A 24,584-nucleotide genomic window follows, 5' to 3' on the forward strand; every position below is an offset into this window, starting at 1 on the left:
AACTGTAAAACAAAATGGGTCAGTGTCATTAGTAAGGTTCATTGGTTGGGAATCTCATTGTAGTGCTATAGGATAAAGATTTTGAATGCTGTCCATATCTAGTTTATCATAAAATTGTTTTTGTCACTGCTAACTGCAAGCAAACTTTGATACCTTTAAAGGACAACTGCACCCAAAACTTTGGAAAAAGCATGTATTTTTGCCAGATTTTAATGACTGTGATATAGCATCCATTCATGTCTTTGCATTAAGCCTTTACTGTTTTAGCTGCACCATCTTTAAGGTGATGGCTTCACTCAAGTGTCTAATCTCACCAGAACTTCTAATACTTTGCTTTTGCTTTCTGATTTTGTCACCTGTCAGTTCCTTAATCATCTTACATGTATTTTTTTCTGTGCAGCTTGGTTTTCTCTTTTATAACAGTGTTTTGCTGTGTACTGGTAACTGTCCTGATATTCTGGCTAAGGGAAATAAATTCTTAATAATGAACCAGATTTATTTATTTGTTTATTGACATTTGATTACCAGGAAAGTCCGACTGGGTGGAAAAATATTTTCAGTGCAGTGGAGGCCCGGGCAGAAAAACTCCAAATTATTACAAAACATCTTAAGAACAATAATTTTACAGTCTTCAAAAATGAAACAAAAACATCTACAGTTTAAATAATTATAACAAATTAGACGTAATATAAAAACATTGGTTAAGAAACTATAGAGGTTATATGACAACCATTTAAAGTTTAGAGAACAGGAATTGCAATATGAAGTGAGGGGAAAAGCATGCTTATGGTATATTTACAGAGAAAGATAGGGAAGAGAATTTGATGGAAGTAAGTAAAGAAGTGATTATTTGAAATTTTCCATTTTGTGCAGACTATACCTTTCTCATAAGTGCTTCTTAAAAGGTAAGGCATTTCTTCCTTTTTTAGCCAAGTAACTCATGATAGCAACAGTTTGCCTTAAATAAGAATTGGAATTCTGACAATCTTATTACCATTTATATTTAAGTCTAAATTCCACTCAGCAGCATCCAGTTATAAAAAAGCAAGTGGGTTTCCATTTTCTTTCTGGATTTAAAAGACCAGTTGGAAATGCAGTATGTACCATTTGATAGAAATGCACCCCTATGTTAACTCCAACTGTGATTTAAGAGGAGAATAATTTTGAATTTGAAGGTTTTGATCATTCTGAAGAAGTGGATGTCCCAACAGATGGTGCCACTTGTTTTCTTTTTAAAACTTCTTCATTAAATCATCACGCTTTAATCAGTAGTGTAGGGTTACATACATTAATAGAAAAGAAAACGATCCTTAATAACAACTTCGGTTATTGTCATGCAGTATACATATATATTTTCTTTTTAACAGTTTTCATTTACTCCAGTAAGTTCCTCAGCTCCTGTCTTCCTCATAAACCTGACTTCTATTCTGCATGCATTGTTTAGACAAATTCAATTTTTTCTGTGTAATTTGCTCCTTCTCTTTTCTAAAGTTCCCACCTCAGTTCCTTTATCTTGTTTACAATATTCCAAATATCCCTAATGTTGTGAACAGTATTTTGATTTCCATTTTATAGTGATTACTTTTTTCGCAGCCAGTAACATTAAATTTAGTAAAGGCTTACTATGTCTAGGCAACTTAGATAACATATCCCGGCTCAAAGGAGTCATTTCTTTAGTTACAGCCATTTGTTCTCCCAATATTTCTGTCAAAATACTCTGTAGAGGGTATAAAATCTGCCTACATGTTACATTCCTAAACAAATGTTCCATAGTATGTACCTGTGCCTTCCGCATCACATCTCCAGCATTTGCCACCAACCTGAGGAAAACTTTTTTTTTGACATCTGGTTTCAAATACCTATACAAACATTCCCATGCAAAAAACCTGAATGTTCTGGACTTTGTTGTATACTTGGGAGCTTTGCAAGTTTCTCCCCATTGTTCTTTTGTAAATTGCCTTTCTCGATCTTCACTAACTCCTCAGATTGATTCTTTTAGTTGTCACGCAATATCAAATCCCATAACCCTGAAAGTGATAAAGTCAGTAATTGGTGAATAAATGAAACAGTGTTGCAGGTCATAGTAGGTTTCTGTGGTGTGAGTTTGAGATCCTTGTTTAAATTAATGCAGGTGAGTTTACATGGCATGATTTTGAGAGCATGCTTTTAAATAATGTGTTTATAAAATAATTTAGTATTCTAAACTTGGGAGTGCTTTCCACTTTCCACACTGATATTTCTCCCTGTCGTATTATTTTCAGATGCATTTCTCTTTCTTACTGACTGTGCATAATCTTATTTTTGGTGTGTCTAGTCCAGAATTTTGGTGTAGTTTCACACTTGTAATATTATATACATTCCATTCTGTGCATCATAGTTTTTGTTTTAATGATCTGTGTTCTGTATGTGTTTTGATCTGTACTTGGTATGTGTATCTGCTTTCTTCTGAAGTTTTGTATATAACTAGTCTAGGGCTATAAGTTGCAGTGGGTTATTACTGATTGTCAGATTTTGTTAGATATGTATTTTTAAAGCTACTTGGCTATGACTAATGTATCCTGTGTAAGTCAAAGAATATACAGTCAAATAGAAAAATGTGATCCTTGACCAGGAAAGAAATGCTGGAAGCCAAAGAAGATAATTATTGAATGCAAGCATTAAGGGAGGATGCAATGGACCATACTGACCATTATATATAAAGCAACAGAGAACATTTTGAATGCAAGACCGGTAAAAGGCAGAAGAAAAGGAGATGCAACCAGTAGGTATACCTATTGTTGAAAAAAGGGCAAACAGGAAGAGGCAGGAAATAACTGGAGAATATAAGCTTAAGAACCAAGATATTGGGAACAGGTTACCCAGGCAGGAAAGTTAGCAGCATGGGAAAGAACTAAACAACTGGTATGGATCCTGATCAAATTATGTCAAGGATTACTTGCAAAACTGAAAGAGAAGGGAACATGAGAGAGGGTCACATATTGGAATTCCAGACATAGTAAAGTTTATTACAGCGTCAATATCAGATGAGGCAATCAGTAGAAGATTAACAGAGCATATAAAATACTCCATGGTTATGCTAAGAATACAGCGGAGAAATTAAAAAGGGATTATTGGGAAAAGAAAAGTCAATAGACAGATCACAAATGGCAAGAAATCTGCCTAGCATCTATGTTTGTTTGTGCCTTTCGGCTTTTCCCGGTTAGGGGTCGCCACAGCAGAACTGTAGTAAAATAGCCATTTCAGAAAGTTTTCCTAGAAATGCTTGCCCAGATACTTTTAAACTCATTGTATACTACAGCAGGTGTTCCCTGCAGGTAGAAGTTGATGATGTAAGCTGTATGAAAGAGGAAACTGGGAGCATATATTTTGTGAGTGTGTGGACCTGAGAGACTGTACACAAGCCCTGCAAAATGTACAATTCTGAACAAACATTGTCTTGAATAAAGAGGTTATGTACTTTAGTTGGGATACTGATTTAGAAGTGTCAAGATACATTAAGACCTTACTGAGTGTACTGAAGCTAACAGTTAAGAAAGCAATCACTGTTAAATGGAAATCACGTTAAATCATCATTAGAGGATGTGTTAAGCATTATAAAAGAGATACAAGAAAGGAAATACAGGCCCCTGGCAAAGGAGAAAATAAAATGCGCCTTAGTAACTGCCATCTGTGGGAACCATATAAGTAAATGATTGTGCAGATGGAGTAAAAGGAAACGAAGCATATAAAACATGAGGACTGACAGGTATATACCATGAAAGGTGGCTAATATGTTGCTGAATAATTTGCTGTAACACGATAATGATACAGACTTTAGAAGTGTGATAGAAACTGTATAGAAGTTACAAATATTCAATGTACATAGGCAGATGGATCTGTATGACCTGAAATTTTCAATTGTGTTTGTAATTTTGGTTCTGAAGCATATTATATTTAAGGTCGCTGTTTTACGTTTGTTTCTTATTTATTACTAGTTTGTTTGCCGTTTTTGTTTTTCGCTGTATTATGGCATCTCGTAAAACCTATATTTAAACATAGTACACCTGCTGTTGTTACTGCCGACTTATTGGATGTAGAGAAACACCAACATATTGGACAATATTAACCAGAAGTTGGAGAGCCTGCACCAAAGGTTAAACATGATTGATGCTGAAAATACATACTAAAACTGTTGAATCAATACAATTGAAACTTGGCAAGATGTGAACTTCATTAGAGGACAAATATGTTCCAATAACTGTCAGACTGCTTTAATTCATTCTGGATTATTCTACAAGGTACATCTAATCGTGATGGTGTTGTAATTAACTCCAATATGAGTCCCACTACTTGCAGAACAACAAGGTAACAACAATAGCGGTACTGGTATTATTAAACCAGTCTGGCAACAACTTGTTTGCTGAAACAGTTAATTCTAATGTACCAGCTAGTACAAGTCAAGACCCATTGATTAACAGTGGTAACTAGATTGAAAGAATTTGATGCCTGCCTCTTAAAGCTTAAAAGTTACAACGTGACTTATTTCAATGAGTGTTTGACTTATCCAACAGGACTTGAGGCTGGGTCTGCTTTCCACTTGGAGTTAGTTACATTATTTGATAATCAGGGATTGGAATTATTGACTTTGTTTATTAAGCATTATAATTGTTGGATAGATGAATTATCTCAGCATATGTTATTGTTGAACAATTCTATAACTACTGACATTCAATTCAATAGATACATATGTCTAAGTTATTCCAGCAAAAAGCATATAGAACTGGTGTGGCTTATCCCAAGCCACCTAATGGTCAGGTTTGGAGAAACGGATTGTTTCAGTTTGATTCCAATACTAATTCTGTTAACAATGTTGAAATAGCACCATCAGAGTTTTATGATGGCATGGTTGATGTCATGCACAGTGGAGCCAGAGGCTAAGGAGCAGTAATAACTTGAAGTAATTTTAACAACATGAATCAGCGTGTTACTTCAGTTCCTGCTCCTCCTGCTCCTACTCCTACTTCTTTTTTAGGTACCAGACCCAGAGATTTATACAGAGGTGGGCCAACAACCAGTAATACCTGGTCAGTCTACCCACGACTCTCCTGATAAAGAAGGAGTTACTGTTGGCGACGATTCTTCTATTGACAATGACTTAAGTAATGGTTGTTATTTTGACGCTGGGACATTGTATAATAGTTTTGATTTTAGCATGTTGGAGGACACTACCACTCAACTGAACAACAAGTTCTTGCCTCTTGCTGGTATTATCAAAAATGACTCTGGTGACTTTAGCTTGTACAACTTTAGTGATGTTCAATTTGATAATGAGATGCTTTCACTGTTCTCTAAGGGGTTTAGTTTTGTACCATCTAAATTCATTAATATTGTTAACACTATTTTAGATGTTAAGCTATTTGTCAGGAAATTGAATTTCAAGATACTACTAGGTGATCATGTTGATCCTGTGGCATCTCACTTACATGTCCCCAGTACTTTCAATCCCCCTCTACATCCTGTGTTAGAGATGTTTGAGAGGTGCTGTGAGTTAGATCTGAGGCATATGGCCAACCTCTACCAACATAAGTAAATGTGAGAGAGATCTCATTGAATTTTGATTATGAGAACAGGATGCATGAAGTGTTAAAATCGTTGATCAATGATACCATTGGGGATTTGTTCATTGAGAACAAAATTGATTTAAAGACACATGATTATTTAATTACATCTTATCTAAAATACATAAATGTATTGATAACCCCATTGAGGTTATTGGTGGATAAAATTGATTGATTCTATCCTCCAGAAATGGACTCATGGTCCTATTTTACTTATGATATAGACATGAATTTCATCACAATAGATGTCAAAGATCTATATAGTACCCAAGACATAGCTTTAGAATGGGTTAGCCTCATGATGAAGAAATACAATGCTCCAGATAGTGAGATAGATTTGGTGACAACATCTAGTGTTGTCTTACAACTTCTTCATATTTTGTGATGACTTTCTTTAAATCCTTACCATGAGAATATTATATTATATACATTTTTAGGCGATATTTTCATTCTTTCATGTATTACTGAAAATGAAGCTTCTATGTTGGTGAACTACCTTAATGGTAGTACTGATTTTCTCGAATTCACATACACATTCTCCACTGATAGTATTGCATACTTAGATGTATGGTTGCAAAAAGATTTCCAGCATAATTGCTTTATCTCTAAGATACATCGCAAGAAGACATATTCAAATACTTTCTTGCATTTCACCAGTTGTCATCCCTTTTCCCAAAAAAGATCTGTGGTTAAGGACAAAGAATGATTTCTTTGTATGATGATTTCTGTGAGGAGTGTTCTAACCTTAGGAATATGTTTATGGCAAGGGGTTACCCTGATAGTTTGTTGGATGAATTGATTCAGGAAGTAACTGATAAACGTCTGGATAAGGTGTATACATCTTTGTTACCTGGAGTAATCCATACAGGCAGTAAATACCAGTACTTGCACTAATACAGTGGTGATTGATAGTACAAAGGGTACTAACAATGCTGACTTTGTTGAGCAACCTGATGCAATTACTGATAAGAACATATCTTTAGTTTATGAGACAGCCATTGAGACTGTTGATGAGTCTTCTTTAACATGTGCATTTATCACCACTTTCAATTTGAACAGTGGTTTATGTAAGGATATTATTTTGTGGTTTATAAGAGGGTAAAAATATGAAAAACATTTTGGAAGTAAAATCTACTGGATTGGTGTGTAACGCAGGCATGCATAAATGCCAGAGTTGCAATTATTGCAGATATATTGAGGAAGGGACACATTTTAGTATATGCAATTACACACATAAGATAGCTTTCAAATTGAACTGCAACACAACATATGTGATATACTTGACAAGATGTAAATCATGCCCAGCCCTCTACATAGGTAAAACTGTGAGAAGGCTGAGGTATATGAACACACATATGCTATTAAAAAATTGAAAATGGAGAATGCTCTAGCCAAGCATATTAGCGTTTACCCCAACCATAGTTTCAAGTTTATAGCGATAGACCACATTCCTATGGATCAGAGAGGAGGTCCCAGACCATTAAAATTAGAAGAGGCAGAGTTAATTTGGCAGGTGAGACTGTACGCTTATAGGTATCCTGGATTAAACGACACCTGTTCAATTGCCAGTATTTTGAAATTGAAAAATCTTATAAGATGATACTGCTATTGTATATGTATTTTTATATTTTTTCATTTGTGTATTTAGGTTTATCATTATATATATTTTCTATACTATCTAGTTTTTTGTAATGTAGGTTTTATACTTATGTTATAGGATTGACATTTATTATTGAAAGTAAGTTGGTGCAGGCTGTTCTCTAGTGTGTTTTTTATAATTAGGAAATATTTTCAATTTAATTAATTAATTAGTTAATTGAATAATTTATGACTGTATATTAATGGTGTTGTAACTTGTTGTGTCATTTCCTTTGAAGAAGACAAGCATGTTATTCTCAGTAAAAATTGTTTTTATACTTTAAGGTCGCTGTTTTACGTTTGTTTCTTATTTATATTATATTTATGCATATGTTGCGAGTTCAGGTTCTGATAAATTTCAATAGCGATTTTCGTTTAAATGAATAGATACATACCGGTGGAATGTTGACTAAAATCATAACTTGAACTTTCTTTTCTACTGTATAGGGTCTGGAAATGACATATGTACTTTGTCACAATTAAGGGAATTGGTAATATATGTATGTAATCATTGTAGTCAGCTGAATTTACATCTTTCTGTTCATGTTTTTCAGTACGTGTTTGTTTTGTTAGTGACCTGCAGAGAGGACTAAAGATTCAAGCAGCAAAATTTAACCTTGATGGTAATGCTGAGGTAAGTCTATATTTCTTGGTGAAATATTATGATGTGACTTGTGGCTGTTCAGTGCATCGTGTTGTAAAGTGTGGTATTAAGGATTTCTGACTACCTCTATATATATATATTTATGCCCATAAGAGTACATCATTCTTGAATAGTATAATTAGGAATTAGTTCATTCAAGTCCCAATAAGACTAATATTTTGTCATCATAAACTTTAAATATGTTAACTTTTGTGTAGTTTACGGGATCATCTTTGGATGTATCTTGTTTAGCAGATCATCTCACAGAGACCATCTTGCTAACAAGCTGCAGTCCTCCATTTCACTGTTCTAAGTATTTCTGTTTGGGAATCTCTTGTTCATCAGCAGTCCTTAATTTTGCTGATCTCAGAGCTAATAACTACATCTGATTGAGGAAATCTTCTGTGGTGATGAATTTCATGAACCTTTGCACACCTTTGCAGTCAGAATTATTTTTCTTTAATTAAATCAGTAATACAACTAATCAACATTTTGTTTTACTATATCCCTTAGTTTGCATAGCATAATTGAGTAATTTCAAGAAAGACATCGCCAGTAATGTCTCGTAACCACACTCCATCTTATTTCAACTAAATCAAAAGCCACATAACCGGCAATGTTTTACCATACATACCCCCTTACTAAGTGACAGTGATGCCTCTCCCTAACCTTCCACCACCCTTTCCAAAACTGGGCAGAAGCATGATTTAAGTGGGCGGGGGTGACAGACTTCATTACTATATTAATGCCCACAAGACCATTTTCCCCAAGTAAATGTAGTGTAACTCATTTGTTGTGAAAGTTCTACAGAGCAATTGTACTCAAGCCAGACTAGGTGTAGTAAAATATTGCCAGTTCTTCATTTTGATAGCTTTATTCGGTTATTGCTATTGCACAAATAAATTTGGTTAATTAATGAAAACAAAGTGTGAGACTGTTTCCTGAACAAAGCATTCATAACGGTGAGCTGTCAGACTACAGTTCAGCACAGAAAAAAATTATTTAATCAGTTTGCTTCCATCAAATCACATTCTGATTTGTAAACATCACCAAGGTCTCTGCCTTCAGTCCCAGAATATATCCAGACTTTTAAGTAAAAACTATAAGAAAACCTGACATTTCTTTAATGGGTCTTTGGATGGAGTTATCCTTTCCACCAAACAAAATTTCATGAACTTTACATGCCTAGGGATTTGTGTAACCATTCAATCATATGCTGTGACATCAAATGCTAGTTACACAATTGCAAGTGTCCCCCATACTTGTTTTTCTTTTTTGTCATTGTCCCAGTTCAAATTTTTACCATGCTTTCATCAGTGAAGTTTTCTATGTTTCATGCATTACAGACTTACAGAGTATCCATGTAACTATTAAATTACCAACCAAGATTCGCACTGGCATTGTCTCAAATAGGAGTGCAGCATAAGAAATTGCCAGAAGTGCTACCATTTCAACGCTGCCAGTAGTCAGTATAGAACTTTCCATCTCTTACACTGTGATCAAAAAGACGTTCCACTTATAGATTACTGTTGCATTAGCCTTAGCTGCATGGGGGTCATATCTCTCATGACCAGATAGCTTTTCAAAGCTTCTGGACACTTTCCATATGCTTCAAATGCCAAGAGCTTGAGAGAAGCACCATATAAGACAATTGAATGCAAATTACCTCAGAGCTTTTTTACTGCTAAAGACTGCTGCTGTGGCTGGCCCTGTGGAACTGTCAGTCAGCTAGCTATCCTTCAACGCTAGATAGATGGGAAAACCTTCCACTATATTTTTTTTTCTGAGGAAAATTTTTTCTGTCGAAAATATGCTGTTTTTCTAGGAAACATTTTAATCTAATGCTGTCTTCTTCATTCCTCCTCACAGTAAGGTCGCGGATCAGACCTTCAGATTCGGCTTGGCCACATTCCATATACTTGGATGCAACTCTCAAGCTCCTCCCTCTTACCCATAATGCCCTACATCCACCCAAATACCTCAGATCTCATACACCGCTTTAGTGTCTGGATGCAGGTCTCATGCTCTTAAGCTGTGGGATAATTTCCTTTGGGATTTTTTTTGCTAAACTCTGCTTAGCTTATACTGTAAGTCCTCCCACTTTTATTTCTTCTCATTCTAGTGTGGCTATGTTGTGAAATTGATCCTTTCCTGTAAAAAAAAAAAAAAAAAAACTTTAGCTTTTTTCTCTAAACTTTAAACCTAAAAAATTCAAAGACTTAAAATTTACCTGTAGTTTTCGTAGTTAGGTTTGTGTCAGTAACCTCGTTTCTGTTACATCAGCTAGGTTTGACAGTTTGTTTTTGGTGGCTTCTGGTCATGGCTGACAAGCCTTTGCCGGGTTTCAAGCACTGCACTTCTTGTAGGCATAAAATCCCCAACCAGGATGCCCACAAGGAGTGTGTACATTGCCTGGGTGCTGATCATTTAAAAGCAGATTGTCCTATTTGTGCTGCATTTAATCATGCGTTAGCCAGACGAAGAAACAAATTGATATTTAGGGGCCTTCTTCCCTCCTTGGCTCCAGAGGCTCAGACCTCTTCCTTGCCTTCATCTTCTTCCTCACCGGCTACCACCAAAGAGGCAAAAAGTGGTCTCTCCCTGTTTTCCAGAGGGACTCTCTTGAGACTAAGAAGTTGAAGAAATCATTGGACCTGATTTCCTCAGACCTGAAGAAATTGCCTCCCCCTTCAGATCCAACAGCTCCTTGATGTTATTACCGTTTATCTTCCACCTTTGTTGGCTCCTTTGTTGACTCCAATGCCTCAGGATCCAAAGGTTTCGACAAGGTCCCTGGCTCTTTCTTCCAAATCAAAGCATTCCCAAACTCCCTCGTTGGCTTCATCCAGGTCCTCCAGAAGCTGGTCTGAGACAGATATGGAGAGGATGATGAGGAGATTCCTCAAGGCCCATATCCAGATGGGGTAGTCTTGGCTCCATCCCCTTTCAGATCTGTGAGCTACCTTGGCCATACCTTCAGAACTCCTTCTCCAATCTGACCTTTGGTTTCAGAGTCACACGATTCGGGACTGCTGTATGCATCTGGCTCAGTGCAGGGGAAGCTCCCTTCCTTGACTAGCCCTGTTCCAGTTCTCTCGAAACAGAGCAGGTCTCGGAGCCGTGGTGCCAGTACTAGGTTTGGGGGACTGGGGTTGGCTCAGTCTTTCTCGGAGCCATCCCTTCCCATAGGCTCCTCAGCACTCAACACTTCAGGATAGATCCCTTCTGGAAGTCATGGATCCGGGGTGAGTCCTGCCTCTTTTCCCATGACGGTTTTGGCTTCAGGGGAGACAGAAAGGAGTTATGCCAGTCCTTTGGCCTTTCAGAAAGTAGAGAGGGTTTTCTCCCAAGTTGGCGATCCAATGACACATGTCCCTCAATCCACCCCGTACCCCCATCAGATCCAAGCCTTGATCCCATTCATCCTGACATGAGTCTTCCTCTCCCAAGTGGCCTCCAAGAACTCCGTGGTCAGGAGGGATCCCCTTCTTCTGACACTTCTTCAGAGTACCCAGCTTAGGCATTTCCTCAGAAGAAGACATGCAAAAGGAGGCATGTTGACTCCCCACTGGAGTCTTTAACCATGGACACTGATTTTGATGAGGGGGAAGGATCCCTGTGATCCCCACCAGAAGACATCTCCTTTGGGGACATATTAATGATCCTGAAACATAAAGGTAGGTGGTCTACCCAACCTCCTTCCTCTGAGGAGTCAGTTCTGTTAGAGGCATTTGGGACAGGCCCATCTACGTCCTGGGTGACCTCCCCAGTGGACACCCTGGTCGATTTAGTGTCCTGCCAAGCATGGAAGGAAATGGACACCATCGAGCCTGTACTCAAAAGACCTGATAAGTTTCTGCTACTCCCCACAGATAGGAAGCATTAGAATAAGGGTCCCATTATCGATGCTATCCTGGTGGTGGCAGCCACTAAGAAAGAGCTGGCAAAAGATACTGCTAATGCCCATCCACATAACAAGGAGTCCAGAACAATGGACAGGATTGGGAAGTGCATTTATGCCTCGGCCACTTTTGTGCTGAGGTTGTTGAGCTACCTGGCTCATTTTACCTAGCTTCAGAGAGATGTGATCAAGGAACTCTCAGCTTCTCTCTGAGTCCATGCCTGAAGAGGAATTTATGAAAATTTCTCCCAAGCTAACCACTCTATTGTGCGTCGCCAACTCATAGATGAGGTTGATCTCCCATACCACGGAGGGTACCTCGTGAGCAATGGTTCAGTACTTTCACTAAGGAGGCATGCCTGGATGAGGCTGTATGATTTCATGGAGCCCTTTAAGGCATCATTCATGTATGCCCCTTATGATGGCTCCTCTCTTTTTGAGCCATCAGTTTGAGATACACTCACCCACAGCAAAAAGGACAGGAACACCCTTTCTCTTGTTGAAATCAAATTTTCTACCCCACCCCCCCAGAGTTCCTTCCCTAGGAACCAACGTGGAGGAAAGAAAATGTGGTTTCACAAATACCAAGGGCCTTTCCAAGACCCGCACTAGGAACCCTCCTGTAGAGGCAGAGGAGGAGGGTTTGATGGTAGACACCACCCTAGAGGCAGAGTGGGTCTGCAAAACCAGAGCTTTAGGGAATCCTTTCCTGATAAGCCCTACCAGTGCTCCTGAAGCACTGCCTGACTGTCCATCTCTGGAGGCAGTCGGGGATTGACTAGCTTTGCACCCAAAAGCCTGGACCCAGTTGACTCAGAACCATTGGGTGCTAAGCATAATATCCAAAAGCTATTACATTCCCTATGTTCATCGTGTTTCACTGTTGCAGTCCTAACCAATGGTTTATCCAGCTCTCGGTAGCCCCGATCGGCCAGAATACCAGAGGTAAGTAAAAATGACGTTGGCTGTCATCAGTTGTAAGGGATGTCAGGGTGTCCAATACAAAAGGAGGCAGCTGATGTCACTTCTTCAGTCTTCCTTGCCACTGAGCCTGAAGCAGAAGTATTTCTTGCACTAGTGCCGGTCGGCAGTTTACCTTTCTTGTTTCCGACTACAAAGTTGAAGTCAACTACAGCTAAGTACCCCCTTGGGGATCCTCTTTTCTTGCCTTAACGAATGTCAGAAAAGGTTAATAATTGTCTTACCTGTGGAAAGCAGATTCCCCATAGAGATTTTCATTCCTGTTGTATTACTCGTTTAGGCCTTGACCACGACGTTCCTAATTGTGATCTTTGTGCTTCCTTTCATCCGTGTACTATTCGTCGTCTGGCTAGGCATTTTGGAGTTTGGCCTAAGTTTGTCGGTGTGGCATCTGCTGGTCTTCAGGTTTCAAATATCCCCAAGAAGCGTAAAGCTAAGGACCGCAACAGGCTTCCGAAGGTCAAGTCCTCGGATGATGTTAGGTTGGTCATCAGTCATGCGGTAGCCAGTGAGGCAACTTTGCAGCCCCTGCAGCCCACTGATTTTCAACCTCAGGCTTTGGCTGAGACCATTTCAGAGGCCCCCAGGCCTCCAGCTTCCATTTTGCCTTCTGACTTTCCACCTGGTGCCTCTTCAGCTGGATCCGGAGCCGCGAAGCTGACTCCGGTGTCCGAGACCTCCGTTCTTCGTTCAGACAGCAAGCTCATGCCAATGACTTCGGCTGCAACTTCGGCAGTTTCCGGGCCTCCCGTGTCCTTTAGACTTGCAGGTAAATCTTCCAGTTGTAAGCATGTGAAGAAGCAGGCTCCAGTTTCCTCTCGTTCCCCTCATTCTCAAATGATTAAGATGGCTGATGACCTTTTGACTCTTATCAGGGGTTCACAGCCTCCTCCTTCAAAACGAGGTAGGGATGTCTCTCCTGAGGCTTTGTCCTTTTCAGGTTCTGATACTTCTAGCATTTCTGCTGATGAAGAAGAAGTTTCTCAAGCTTACTCTCCTTTTGAGGATTCAGACGCAGTGGAGTCCATCCCTTCTGCTTCTCCTCCAGAAGATTTCTCTTTTGGTGGTACTTTAAATACTCTCAGGGAGCATTTTAAATGGGAAAGTCAGGATTATCCCCTTTCTAAGAAAAGGATTAGGGAGTTTTTGGATTTGCCTCAGCATAAACCTTTGGCTATTCCACCTGTGTTGGAAGTGGTTGATGATGTTTTTCTGAAGAATTCCTTCACTCCAAATTCGGTTCCTCCTACTCCCAGGAAACCTGACAGGTACTATAAAATCCCGGATTCTCATTTGTTTCTTTTCAGGAATTCATTGGCTGATCCAAAGGTTATTTCTCAAGGCCCTAAAGGAGTTAAGGCCACTGTTACTAAAAATCCTGTTCCTTCTGACAGGGAATCTAGGAACCTAGATAGTTGGGGTAAAAAGGTTTATACTGCTGCCACTCTTGCTATTAGGTCTACTAATTGTCTTTTTCATATGCTGAAGTACCAGCAGCACACCATGGAAGCTATTAAGTCTAGGATAGCAGGTGTGACTCAGTTGGCGGACAGTAAGAATATGCAGGATTTGCTGAATTCTGCCAGTCTAGTCAATAAACATTCATTACATTGTGGTTTTGACATTCTAGAAGCCTCTTGTAGGGCTACAGCTACTGGCTCTGTTATTAGAAGACACACTTGGCTCAGGGAGGAGCCCCTACCTGAGCCTGTTAAGGCTAAAGCTTTTAGATATACCTTTGCATAAGGACAGTCTTTTTGGCAGCAAAGCAGAGGAAGTGCTCAAGAAGATTGAAGACATGGCCAAGTCTATGCAGACAGTTAAAGACTTTCTGTAAGTTCAGCCTCCTCGCTTTAGCAAGAATTACCCATCTAAGAGTTGGACATTCCCTGATACCAGAGGACAGGGGCTTTCTAGGACTAGAGGTTGCAAATATTCTAGGGGACAGGTGGCTACCCCTCAAAGGTCTAAGCTTTGGCAGGCTTCCTCTTCCAAGACGGGAAGTTCTAAGCCTGCATCTCAATCTAAACATTCTCAATGACTCTGCCCAACTTCTGCCTGTTCTTGCCTGCCCGGAGAGTCCCTTGGGGGAAGGTTGGCCCTTTTTACAAATGTCTGGGCCACTATCACGGACGACAAATGGGTACTCAGAACTGTATCCCTAGGGCACAAGTTTTCTTTCCACACCGTTCCAGTACCCAAAGGATTCCCAGATGCTCCTCCAAACCATAGGGCAGAAGTAGAAAAGCAAATGTCTCTGTTACATCTGGGAGCAGTAGAATCAGTTCCTGCTCAGCAGGTAGGCCAGGGTTTCTGTTCCAGACTTTTCCTAGTTCCAAAAAAAGAAGGCACCTGTCATCCTATCCTAGATCTATCCATCCTGAACTCTTTCTTAATAATTCCAAAGTTAAAAATGTTCACTCTGCATCAGTTGCTACCAATGTTAGAAAAGGATTCCTAGCTGGTAACATTGGATCTCAAAGAGCTTATCTGCACATTGCTATCAGGGAAAGTTGCAGGCAATACCTTCATTTCAGGGTGGGCAAGCAACATTATCAATTCTCTGCGCTGCCCTTTGGCTTGTCTACTGCTCCCAGAGTTTTCACAAAGTGCCTGGCTCCAGTCATTGCTTTTTGCAGGCAAAAGAAAATTCAGATTTTTCCATACTTGGACGACTGTCTAATTCAAGCAAATTCTCAGGAACAGCTGTTAAAGGATCTAGAATTTGGAAAGACTCTTCTCTCTTCCCTGGGTTACACTATCAATGTGGAAAAATCAGAAATGGTGCCATCCAAAGAGATAACATTCCTGGGAGTGAGTCTGAACACAGCCGCCCAGATGATATATGTCATCCAGGAGAAGCAGACATCTCTTTCAGTTTACTTCAAGGACTTGGCAAGCCTGTCCTAGCTCCCTGCAAGGAAATACCTGCAAGCTCTGGGATTCATGGCATCTCGCATTCTCATGATTCCATATGCAAAACTGCATATGAGGAAATTGCAATGGTACCTCAAGAACACTTGGTGTCAACACACACAAGACCTAGATGTGATAATTCCTCTGCTTCCATGTCTGTGGACAGAGTTTCTATGGTGGGCAACAGCCTGTCTACAGAACAAAGGCATGCCTTTTCGCCACTCAAGTTCTTACCACAGACTCATCGGATTATACCAGGGGAGCTCACCTGGAAGGCAGATGCATACAGGGAAGTTGGAATGCCCAGTAGATGCACCTGCACATAAATTTAAAGGAGTTGATGGCAGTCCAAAAGGCCTTACTAGCTTTCAGGCATCTTCTTTCTCCAGGGACCCTGCTTGACAAGACAGACAACACCACAGTCATGTGGTACATCAACAGGCAGGGAGGGACTCGTTCTTACCTCCTGTGCAGACAGAGCATGAGTCTTTGGTCCATAGCAGCATCTCTGGGCCTGCATCTACTAGCTCAGTTTCTTTCAGGAAGGCTTAATGTTTTGGCAGACCAGTTGAGCAGACAGACCCTGGATCCTCACGAGTGGCAGCTGAACAGAGCAGTTTTTTACAGCATCATTCAACATTGAGGCACTCCTCAAGTGGATCTCTTCTCCTCTCCAGACAACCATCTTCTCGCTCTTTTTTGCACCAGACGGCATCACAGCAGAGCCTGGAAGGTGGATGCTCTGCCCTTTCCTTGGACGCTGCTGTCAGTTTATGCCTCCCCTCCTCTTCCCAGAGTATTATTGAAGATCAGGGACGAACAACCAAGGACTATTCTCATAGCACTGGACTGGCCCAGGCAGCACTGGTATCCACTGCTTCGCAGTCTTTCCCAATTTCCTCCTTGGCATCTTCCTCTGAAGCCAAATCTTTTGGCTCAAGAAGGGGGAAACATTCTACATCCTCATCTTCAGTCTCTCCATTTGGCAGCTTGGCTCATTGTATGACTCCATCCTTTTCTTCTTCCCTTTCCCAGCAGCTGGTTGACGTGCTGAGGGAGACCAGGGTGCCTAGCACTAAGATGTCTTATGTTGGCAAATGGGAAAGATTCTGTCTTTGGATGCAGGCTAGAAGGGAATATTCTTCTCAGCCTACCCTTCCTCTGATCCTGGAATACCTGGCTGATTTGCTTCAGGGTGGTCTTTCTTTTTCCTCTATCAAGATCCATGCTTCAGCCATTTCTCCTCATTGTTCTTTTGAACAACCCATTTTCTGTCATCCTCTGATGAAAATGTTTCTCAGAGGTGCTTGCAACTTAAAACCTCCCAGAAGGGTGCTTACTCCAGCCTGGGATCTTAATTTTGTTCTAGAGAAACAAACTCTTCCTCCTTTTGAGACAGCTGCCACTGCAGATTTAAAGTTTCTCTCGTGGAAGACTGCCTTCCTCTTGGCTATAACTTCAGCAAGGAGGGTTTCAGAGCTGCATGCTTTGATGGCTGTGGGGCCTTTTCTTATTTTCCATGCAGATAGGGTCTCTCTGAGAACCAACCCCTCCTTTATGCCTAAGGTGGTTTCTAACCTGACTCTTAATTAGTCCATACACCTTCCTACCTTCTTTCCTAATCCTCAAAATAGAGGTGAAAGGATCCTACATTCTCTTGATGTGCATAGGCAGCTCAGGTTTTACCTGGACAGGACTAAAGACCTTCAGAAATCAGCACAGCTATTGGTCAGCTTTGCCCCCGGAGTCCAGGGGAAGGCTATTTCTAAGCAAATCATTTCTAAATGGATTGCTCATTGTATTACTTTTTGTTATTCCTTTCATGGCAAGGTTCCTCCTCAAGGGGTTAGGAACCACTCAACTAGTGTAGAACACAGAAACCTGATCTCACCACGATGTAGTCAATTAACAAACTGAATTGCAGATGATAATCCAAAAAGCAGTCAGTAGCCGTGCTGACAGTATAAAAATCTTCTTTAATAAAGACACAATGGGTAAAGGTAAGCGCTTTCGCGTGGTCACAGCCACGCTTCTTCAGACAAATAAAAACCCAACACACAATACTTAAATAGTGCAATGGCTGAAAGCCAAACCCTATGTAATTAGGTACATCAATTATTATTTAAAACGGCACTGCCAGCAAACAAATATTAATATTTCATTCATTATAGGTAATTATAAAAAACACCAATATGAGGCTGGGAAGCTACTCATAATACAGCCAACATTCAAGAAAGTTTATGAAGCGAAAAGTATACTTTTAATATTTCATACGGTAATCTACAATTATGTATTCAAATCCTAACAGATCTAAACATTAGCAACCATTTCTTTAGGGAAAGTTCCGGTTACTATCGTAGCCGAATTCAATGTTCATCAGGCAAAGAGCAGTTATCAGCGTCCGTGAAACAATTTTTCAAAGAGAAAAAATCTTACTTTTCTTTTTCTTTTTCTTTTCTTATCTTATCTTTGGTGGTACCATAGATGCGCAATTATTATAGGCAGTATTTATGCTTTTAAAACCAAATAAAATCTTTTAAAGTTTGTGTAAATAAAAAAGAGTATTAGCGTAAAAATACAAGTAGTTTAGTGATGATAGAAGATTTTTCGGTTAAAACCTGGTAGTACATTACATTCATACTCATGATGACAAAATAACATAATGTCATGTCACCTCTCAAATAAGCCTTACGGACCCTAATCTAACTGAATGTAGAGACGCCTTAAAGTGTATGGGCATCCAAATATCTATGGTAACTTCATTAAATGAAAAGTTACGTGAATAGCGAGGCAACTGAACTAACAACTCTTTATGAAATTAAGAGAGCCGTATATGTAGTACTGAAGTACTATAGAGTACGGATATTGTTTGAACATGAGAATTAAGGCATAACCAAACAAAACAAAAGTATATAAATGTATATTTACACTGGTATCTACATATAATATAATAATAGCTTTATTTATAAGTTGTGTTTTTCGTAAAGTCAATCATCTTAAAAAATGTAAATCTATAACAGCACTATTTCTAAGAAGTTCTTTATTTTAACGAATAATGTAAAAGTGCATAAAAAAGTATAATTTATATGTATGTAAAATCAAGTCCATTTAATACTCTATTTCAGTAACGACTAAATTGTGTATTTATAAAAACTACAAAGGTTTCTTTATAAAGATTTTGTTAAGAAAACCTATTTTATTAATAATATTATCTAACTAATATTTAGTAAATAACAAATAAACTATCAATTGATTCAAAATTTTAGTGAGAATATATATTAAGAAATTAATTTATAAAAAGTATATATAGAAATGTAAGATAATGATTTTAAATGTCAGAGTAAATTTTAACATTGACACTAACGTTACTATAACTTTAACCCAGATATTTCATAAGACCTAGAAAATTCAACAATTTAATTCTAGCTATATATATAAATATAAGTATAAATATGACTATTGAGCCTAATTACCCATACAATATAGATGTTAAATATGAAGTCTAATATGCTGATACTATAACTAGACTGCCAAGTTACATATGTTATAGCAAACCTTAATAAAATATTTATAATATATACATCAAAATTTGATATTGACATTAACGCTTTCTGCTCTTTAAAATAGGCTTAATGGAAACTGATATGTTCAAACCAGGGTGACTGTGTGCATTGAACATTAAAATCCATCTTAACTCAGCTAGGGCTAGATTATTAATGTTGTCACCACCCCTAGGATTCAAAGTTACTATTTCAAGTACCCTGAACAAAAAAGTATGTTCTTTGTGTTTTACTATATGTTGAGCCAAAGCATTAGTGTCTGTTTCTCTCTATCTCATACAGATGGTCATAAATACGATCAGCTAGTCTTCTTTTGGTCAATCCTATATAGAATACAGTGCATTTTGTGCAGGTTGCTAAATATACCAGATTTTTTGTCTGGCATGTAGCTGAAACATTAAAATAGTGAATAAAATCTAGTGTAGGATGAGTGAATGTCAAATCAGAACAGATAAAATTGCATCGGTTACAATTACCACCAGGAATGGTTCCCATATTTGGAGTAGAACGCTTAGTATTTGACGCATAATCTTTGTATAAAATTTGTTTTAGGTTGGAACAATTTTTGTACAGAAAAACAGGATAGCTACCCACCAAATTAGTTACTAGAGTATCAGTCAGCAGTATATTCCAATTTTTCCGTATAACATTTTCTAAACATTTCACATCACTAGTATATTTTATAATGTAAGGCATTTTCATAACTTCATTGGCTGTTTTAGATCTAAAAGGAATGAATTTCTTAGACATTCGTGATGTGGACTCTATGGAATATGTAGTGCTGTTTTTAATAGAGTTAACTAACTCAGTATTATAGCCTCTATTCAAGAAGAGTTGTTCTAATTTATCAGCTTCTTTCTCCAAAATTACATTATCTTGACATAGTCTAGTCAGTCTAATGAACTGACTCTTGACTATTCCTGGGAACACATGCCTTGGGTGCATATTACTGAACTCAAGTAGTGTATTGGTCCAGGTTGATTTTCTAAAGATGGAAGAAGTAATTTTTCCATGTTCATTAAGTGTTAAAGAGACGTCCAAAAAATCCACTTTTTTCATGGAGGCTTCCACTGTAAATTTTAAGTAGGTGATAGTAGTTTCTAAGTGATGTAAAAATTGTGTAAATTCCTCTAGGGTGCCCTGCCATATTAAAAGGACGTCGTCTACAAATCGTTTGTAGAACTTAATTTTTTCAAAAGTAGGACTATTAAACAAATGTTCCTTTTCCCAATTCAGAACTACTAAGTTTGCATACGTATTTGCACATGGGGTGCCCATAGCTACTCCCCATGTTTGCAAATACGTAATGCCATCAGACATAAAAAGATTATTGTTGAGCACTAAATCTAGTAGTTGACAAATCAAGATTATTTTCTCAGAGGAAAAGTTAGTGTCTCTAACAAGTAGCTCTCTAACAGCTTCCAGACCCAAATCGTTGGGGATGGACATAAAGAGATTTTTTACATCAAGAGTTATCAAAATATATTCATCAGTCCCAACATTCAATGTTACATCTTTAAGACTATTCAACAAGTCGTAAGTATCTTTTAGTATAGATGGAACTGCATCTACTATAGGCCTGAGGAACTTTTCAAGGGCAGTAGAAATTGTAGCAGTAACCCAGTTACAGCCTGAAACTATAGGTCTAAGGGGTATAGGGTTCACTTATTTATGGATCTTTGGTAAGCCCTTTATTATGGGAATAGTGGGAAATTCAATGTATAAATATTTATATTCCTCTGGAGTAATTTGTCGACACATAAGTAGGTCATGTAAAGTTGCATGTACATTAGCTATTATAGAGCAAACTTTTTTCTGAGAAATAATAGAATAAGTTTCTCGATCGGACAGCATATTTAACATCAAAGTAATATAATCTTCAGTGTTCATAACTATAGTTCCACCACCTTTGTCAGCAGGTCTAAAGGTAATATCAGAGAGCTGTTTAAATTTTCTTAAGGATGTCATCTCATTAGGTGTTAAATTTACATAGGCTATTCTTTTCTTGTTAGCAGAGAATAGTTTATAAAAATCTCTCTCACAGGCTTTTAAAAAACAGTCTATGCTAAAAGGTAAAGGGGGTGAAAAATCACTTTTGTATCTTAGATTCACAAAGTCAGAATGCAAAGGTTCATTACTTTGTGTTACTGTGGTATTTTTAAAAAACAATTTCAAAGCTATATTTCTACAGAAAATACGTAGCTCACATAGTACTTCAGTCAAGTTACTGTATTGTGCTGGTATAAAGTTCAAGCCCTTATTAATCAGGCTAATATCAGATAAGCACATGTCATAATTAGATAAGTTAACAAATAAATCAGTCACATCCTTTGCCTTCGTGTCGTTCCATGTCTCTCTTCAGATATTTTCCGGTTTCTTGGCCCTCTGCTTTGAGAGCGTCCTCTCCCTTGATATTGCGATTTTATTGGGTAGGGTAAAAAACGACTTGCTTCTTGGACGGTTTTAGGTTTCGCACCTAATTGATTATCATTATGTACATTGACAAATGCTAACTGATTAGGTGGTGGTGTAGCAGAGTAAGCAGTTAGTTTTGGAAACTCAGTTTCATTGGAATTAACAGCAATATTTTCAGCTGTAGATGAAAGAGGCAAGGCTAGACTTCCAGCAGACAAAGTAGCAGCATCATGATGAATGACATCATCAATAGTATGTGTCGGAGAAGCTGGTTTTAGTACTCGAGATTGTGCAGTGTTGTGCCTAGGCCAAACAAAAATCTGGCCTGTTTGAAAATCATTAAAGTCCCTCTGTAACTTTTTTAATTTTATCTGTTTCAGTTTCTCACTAAATGAATTCACTTGCGAGAAAATAGTTTGCAGTCTGTTTTTTGCATAGTCTGATTTATAATTATCACTCAAACTTTTATAGATTGTATCTATTTCAATACGTAATTTAGTTTCAAGTGGTAAGAAATATTCATTTAAAAGTGACATGTACCTGAAGCCTTGTTCAATGTTTAGGTCCTGCCACTTTTTTAGAAGCACCGGATGATTAGTTCCATACGACGGCATACAAAAAACACGCATTCCTCGGGGTACAATGCGATGGTGTAGAGAAGCTTCAAGGTGTTGCCTTTGCCAGGCATACCTTTGCAACAAGTATAACTTATCTTCAAAGTCTTTAACAGTCTGGTTAAAATCAGCAATATTTTCTTCAGGTAAAATGGGTGCTGAAGCATTGAACGACCCACCTAATTCCAAAGTCAATAAAGGGTTAGAAACATGATGTAGCAGTCCTTCTGGTATAGCTGAGAATTCCCTCGACTCTGGTCTATAATCAAGTTCTACAACTGAGGAATCCATCGCATAGAGCAGTTACAACACACAACAAAAGTTACAAAAAACCAAGAGGTAACTGCAACTCCAAGAGATCAGGTAACACAAACGAAATCAATGTAAAACACAGAAACCTGATCTCACCACGATGTAGTCAATTAACAAGCTGAATTGCAGATGATAATCCAAAAAGCAGTCAGTAGCCGTGCTGACAGTATAAAAATCTTCTTTAATATAGACACAATGGGTAAAGGTAAGCGCTTTCGCGTGGTCACAGCCACGCTTCTTCAGACAAATAAAAACCCAACACACAATACTTAAATAGTGCAATGGCTGAAAGCCAAACCCTGTGTAATTAGGTACATCAATTATTATTTAAAACGGCACTGCCAGCAAACAAATATTAATATTTCATTCATTATAGGTAATTATAAAAAACACCAATATGAGGCTGGGAAGCTACTCATAATACAGCCAACATTCAAGAAAGCTTATGAAGCGAAAAGTATACTTTTAATATTTCATACGGTAATCTACAATTATGTATTCAAATCCTAACAGATCTAAACATTAGCAACCATTTCTTTAGGACGCTGCTGTCAGTTTATGCCTCCCCTCCTCTTCCCAGAGTATTATTGAAGATCAGGGACGAACAACCAAGGACTATTCTCATAGCACTGGACTGGCCCAGGCAGCACTGGTATCCACTGCTTCGCAGTCTTTCCCAATTTCCTCCTTGGCATCTTCCTCTGAAGCCAAATCTTTTGGTTCAAGAAGGGGGAAACATTCTACATCCTCATCTTCAGTCTCTCCATTTGGCAGCTTGGCTCATTGTATGACTCCATCCTTTTCTTCTTCCCTTTCCCAGCAGCTGGTTGACGTGCTGAGGGAGACCAGGGTGCCTAGCACTAAAATGTCTTATGTTGGCAAATGGGAAAGATTCTGTCTTTGGATGCAGGCTAGAAGGGAATATTCTTCTCAGCCTACCCTTCCTCTGATCCTGGAATACCTGGCTGATTTGCTTCAGGGTGGTCTTTCTTTTTCCTCTATCAAGATCCATGCTTCAGCCATTTCTCCTCATTGTTCTTTTGAACAACCCATTTTCTGTCATCCTCTGATGAAAATGTTTCTCAGAGGTGCTTGCAACTTAAAACCTCCCAGAAGGGTGCCTACTCCAGCCTGGGATCTTAATTTTGTTCTAGAGAAACAAACTCTTCCTCCTTTTGAGACAGCTGCCACTGCAGATTTAAAGTTTCTCGTGGGAGACTGCCTTCCCCGTGGCTGTAACTTCAGCAAGGAGGGTTTCGGAGCTGCATGCTTTGATGGCTGTGGGGCCTTTTCTTATTTTCCATGCAGATAGGGTCTCTCTGAGAACCAACCCCTCCTTTATGCCTAAGGTGGTTTCTAACCTGACTCTTAATTAGTCCATACACCTTCCTACCTTCTTTCCTAATCCTCAAAATAGAGGTGAAAGGATCCTACATTCTCTTGATGTGCATAGGCAGCTCAGGTTTTACCTGGACAGGACTAAAGACCTTCAGAAATCAGCACAGCTATTGGTCAGCTTTGCCCCCGGAGCCCAGGGGAAGGCTATTTCTAAGCAAATCATTTCTAAATGGATTGCTCATTGTATTACTTTTTGTTATTCCTTTCATGGCAAGGTTCCTCCTCAAGGGGTTAGGAACCACTCAACTAGAGCAGCTTCCACTTCTGCAGCCTTTTTAAGGGGTGTCCCTACTAAATAGGTTCATAGGGTAGATACTAGGCTATCTGCCCTAGGGCATTTATAAGCCTAGCCAGAGTGTATTTGGCTTCCGCCTCCCTATTAGATTAGCCTACTGTGCCTCTGTAAAGTAGGTCACAGAAGGTACAATTTTAAGATTAGTTTACTGTGCCTCTGTCTAGCAAGGACACAGGAGAGATCCCAGGGGTGAATTTGCGATTTCCCATCCACGCGTCCAAATTTCGCTTGAAGAGGGTCAGCGAGGGGCTATGTCTAACATGAACTGGGATTCTATTCCAGAGTGAGGGGAGCCTCTGGGAAGTGAATCTGCC

At 38.8% G+C, this 24,584-nt stretch overlaps 1 protein-coding gene across 1 annotated transcript in view; it reads left to right on the top strand.

Annotated features, from left to right (window-relative positions):
- The window catches only part of ACTR10 (actin related protein 10), a 757,243-nt gene that overhangs the window by 449,769 nt on the left and 282,890 nt on the right, over positions 1-24,584 (top strand). The window contains exon 9 of the mRNA XM_044074447.1: positions 7,790-7,869. Within this exon, the coding sequence (XP_043930382.1) occupies positions 7,790-7,869 (80 nt within the window). The remainder of the gene's footprint in view (positions 1-7,789; positions 7,870-24,584) is intronic.

The sequence above is a fragment of the Protopterus annectens genome, chromosome 6.part0 (assembly GCF_019279795.1).
Source record: "Protopterus annectens isolate FY-2018-M chromosome 6.part0, PAN1.0, whole genome shotgun sequence".
Classification (NCBI taxonomy): domain Eukaryota; kingdom Metazoa; phylum Chordata; order Ceratodontiformes; family Protopteridae; genus Protopterus; species Protopterus annectens.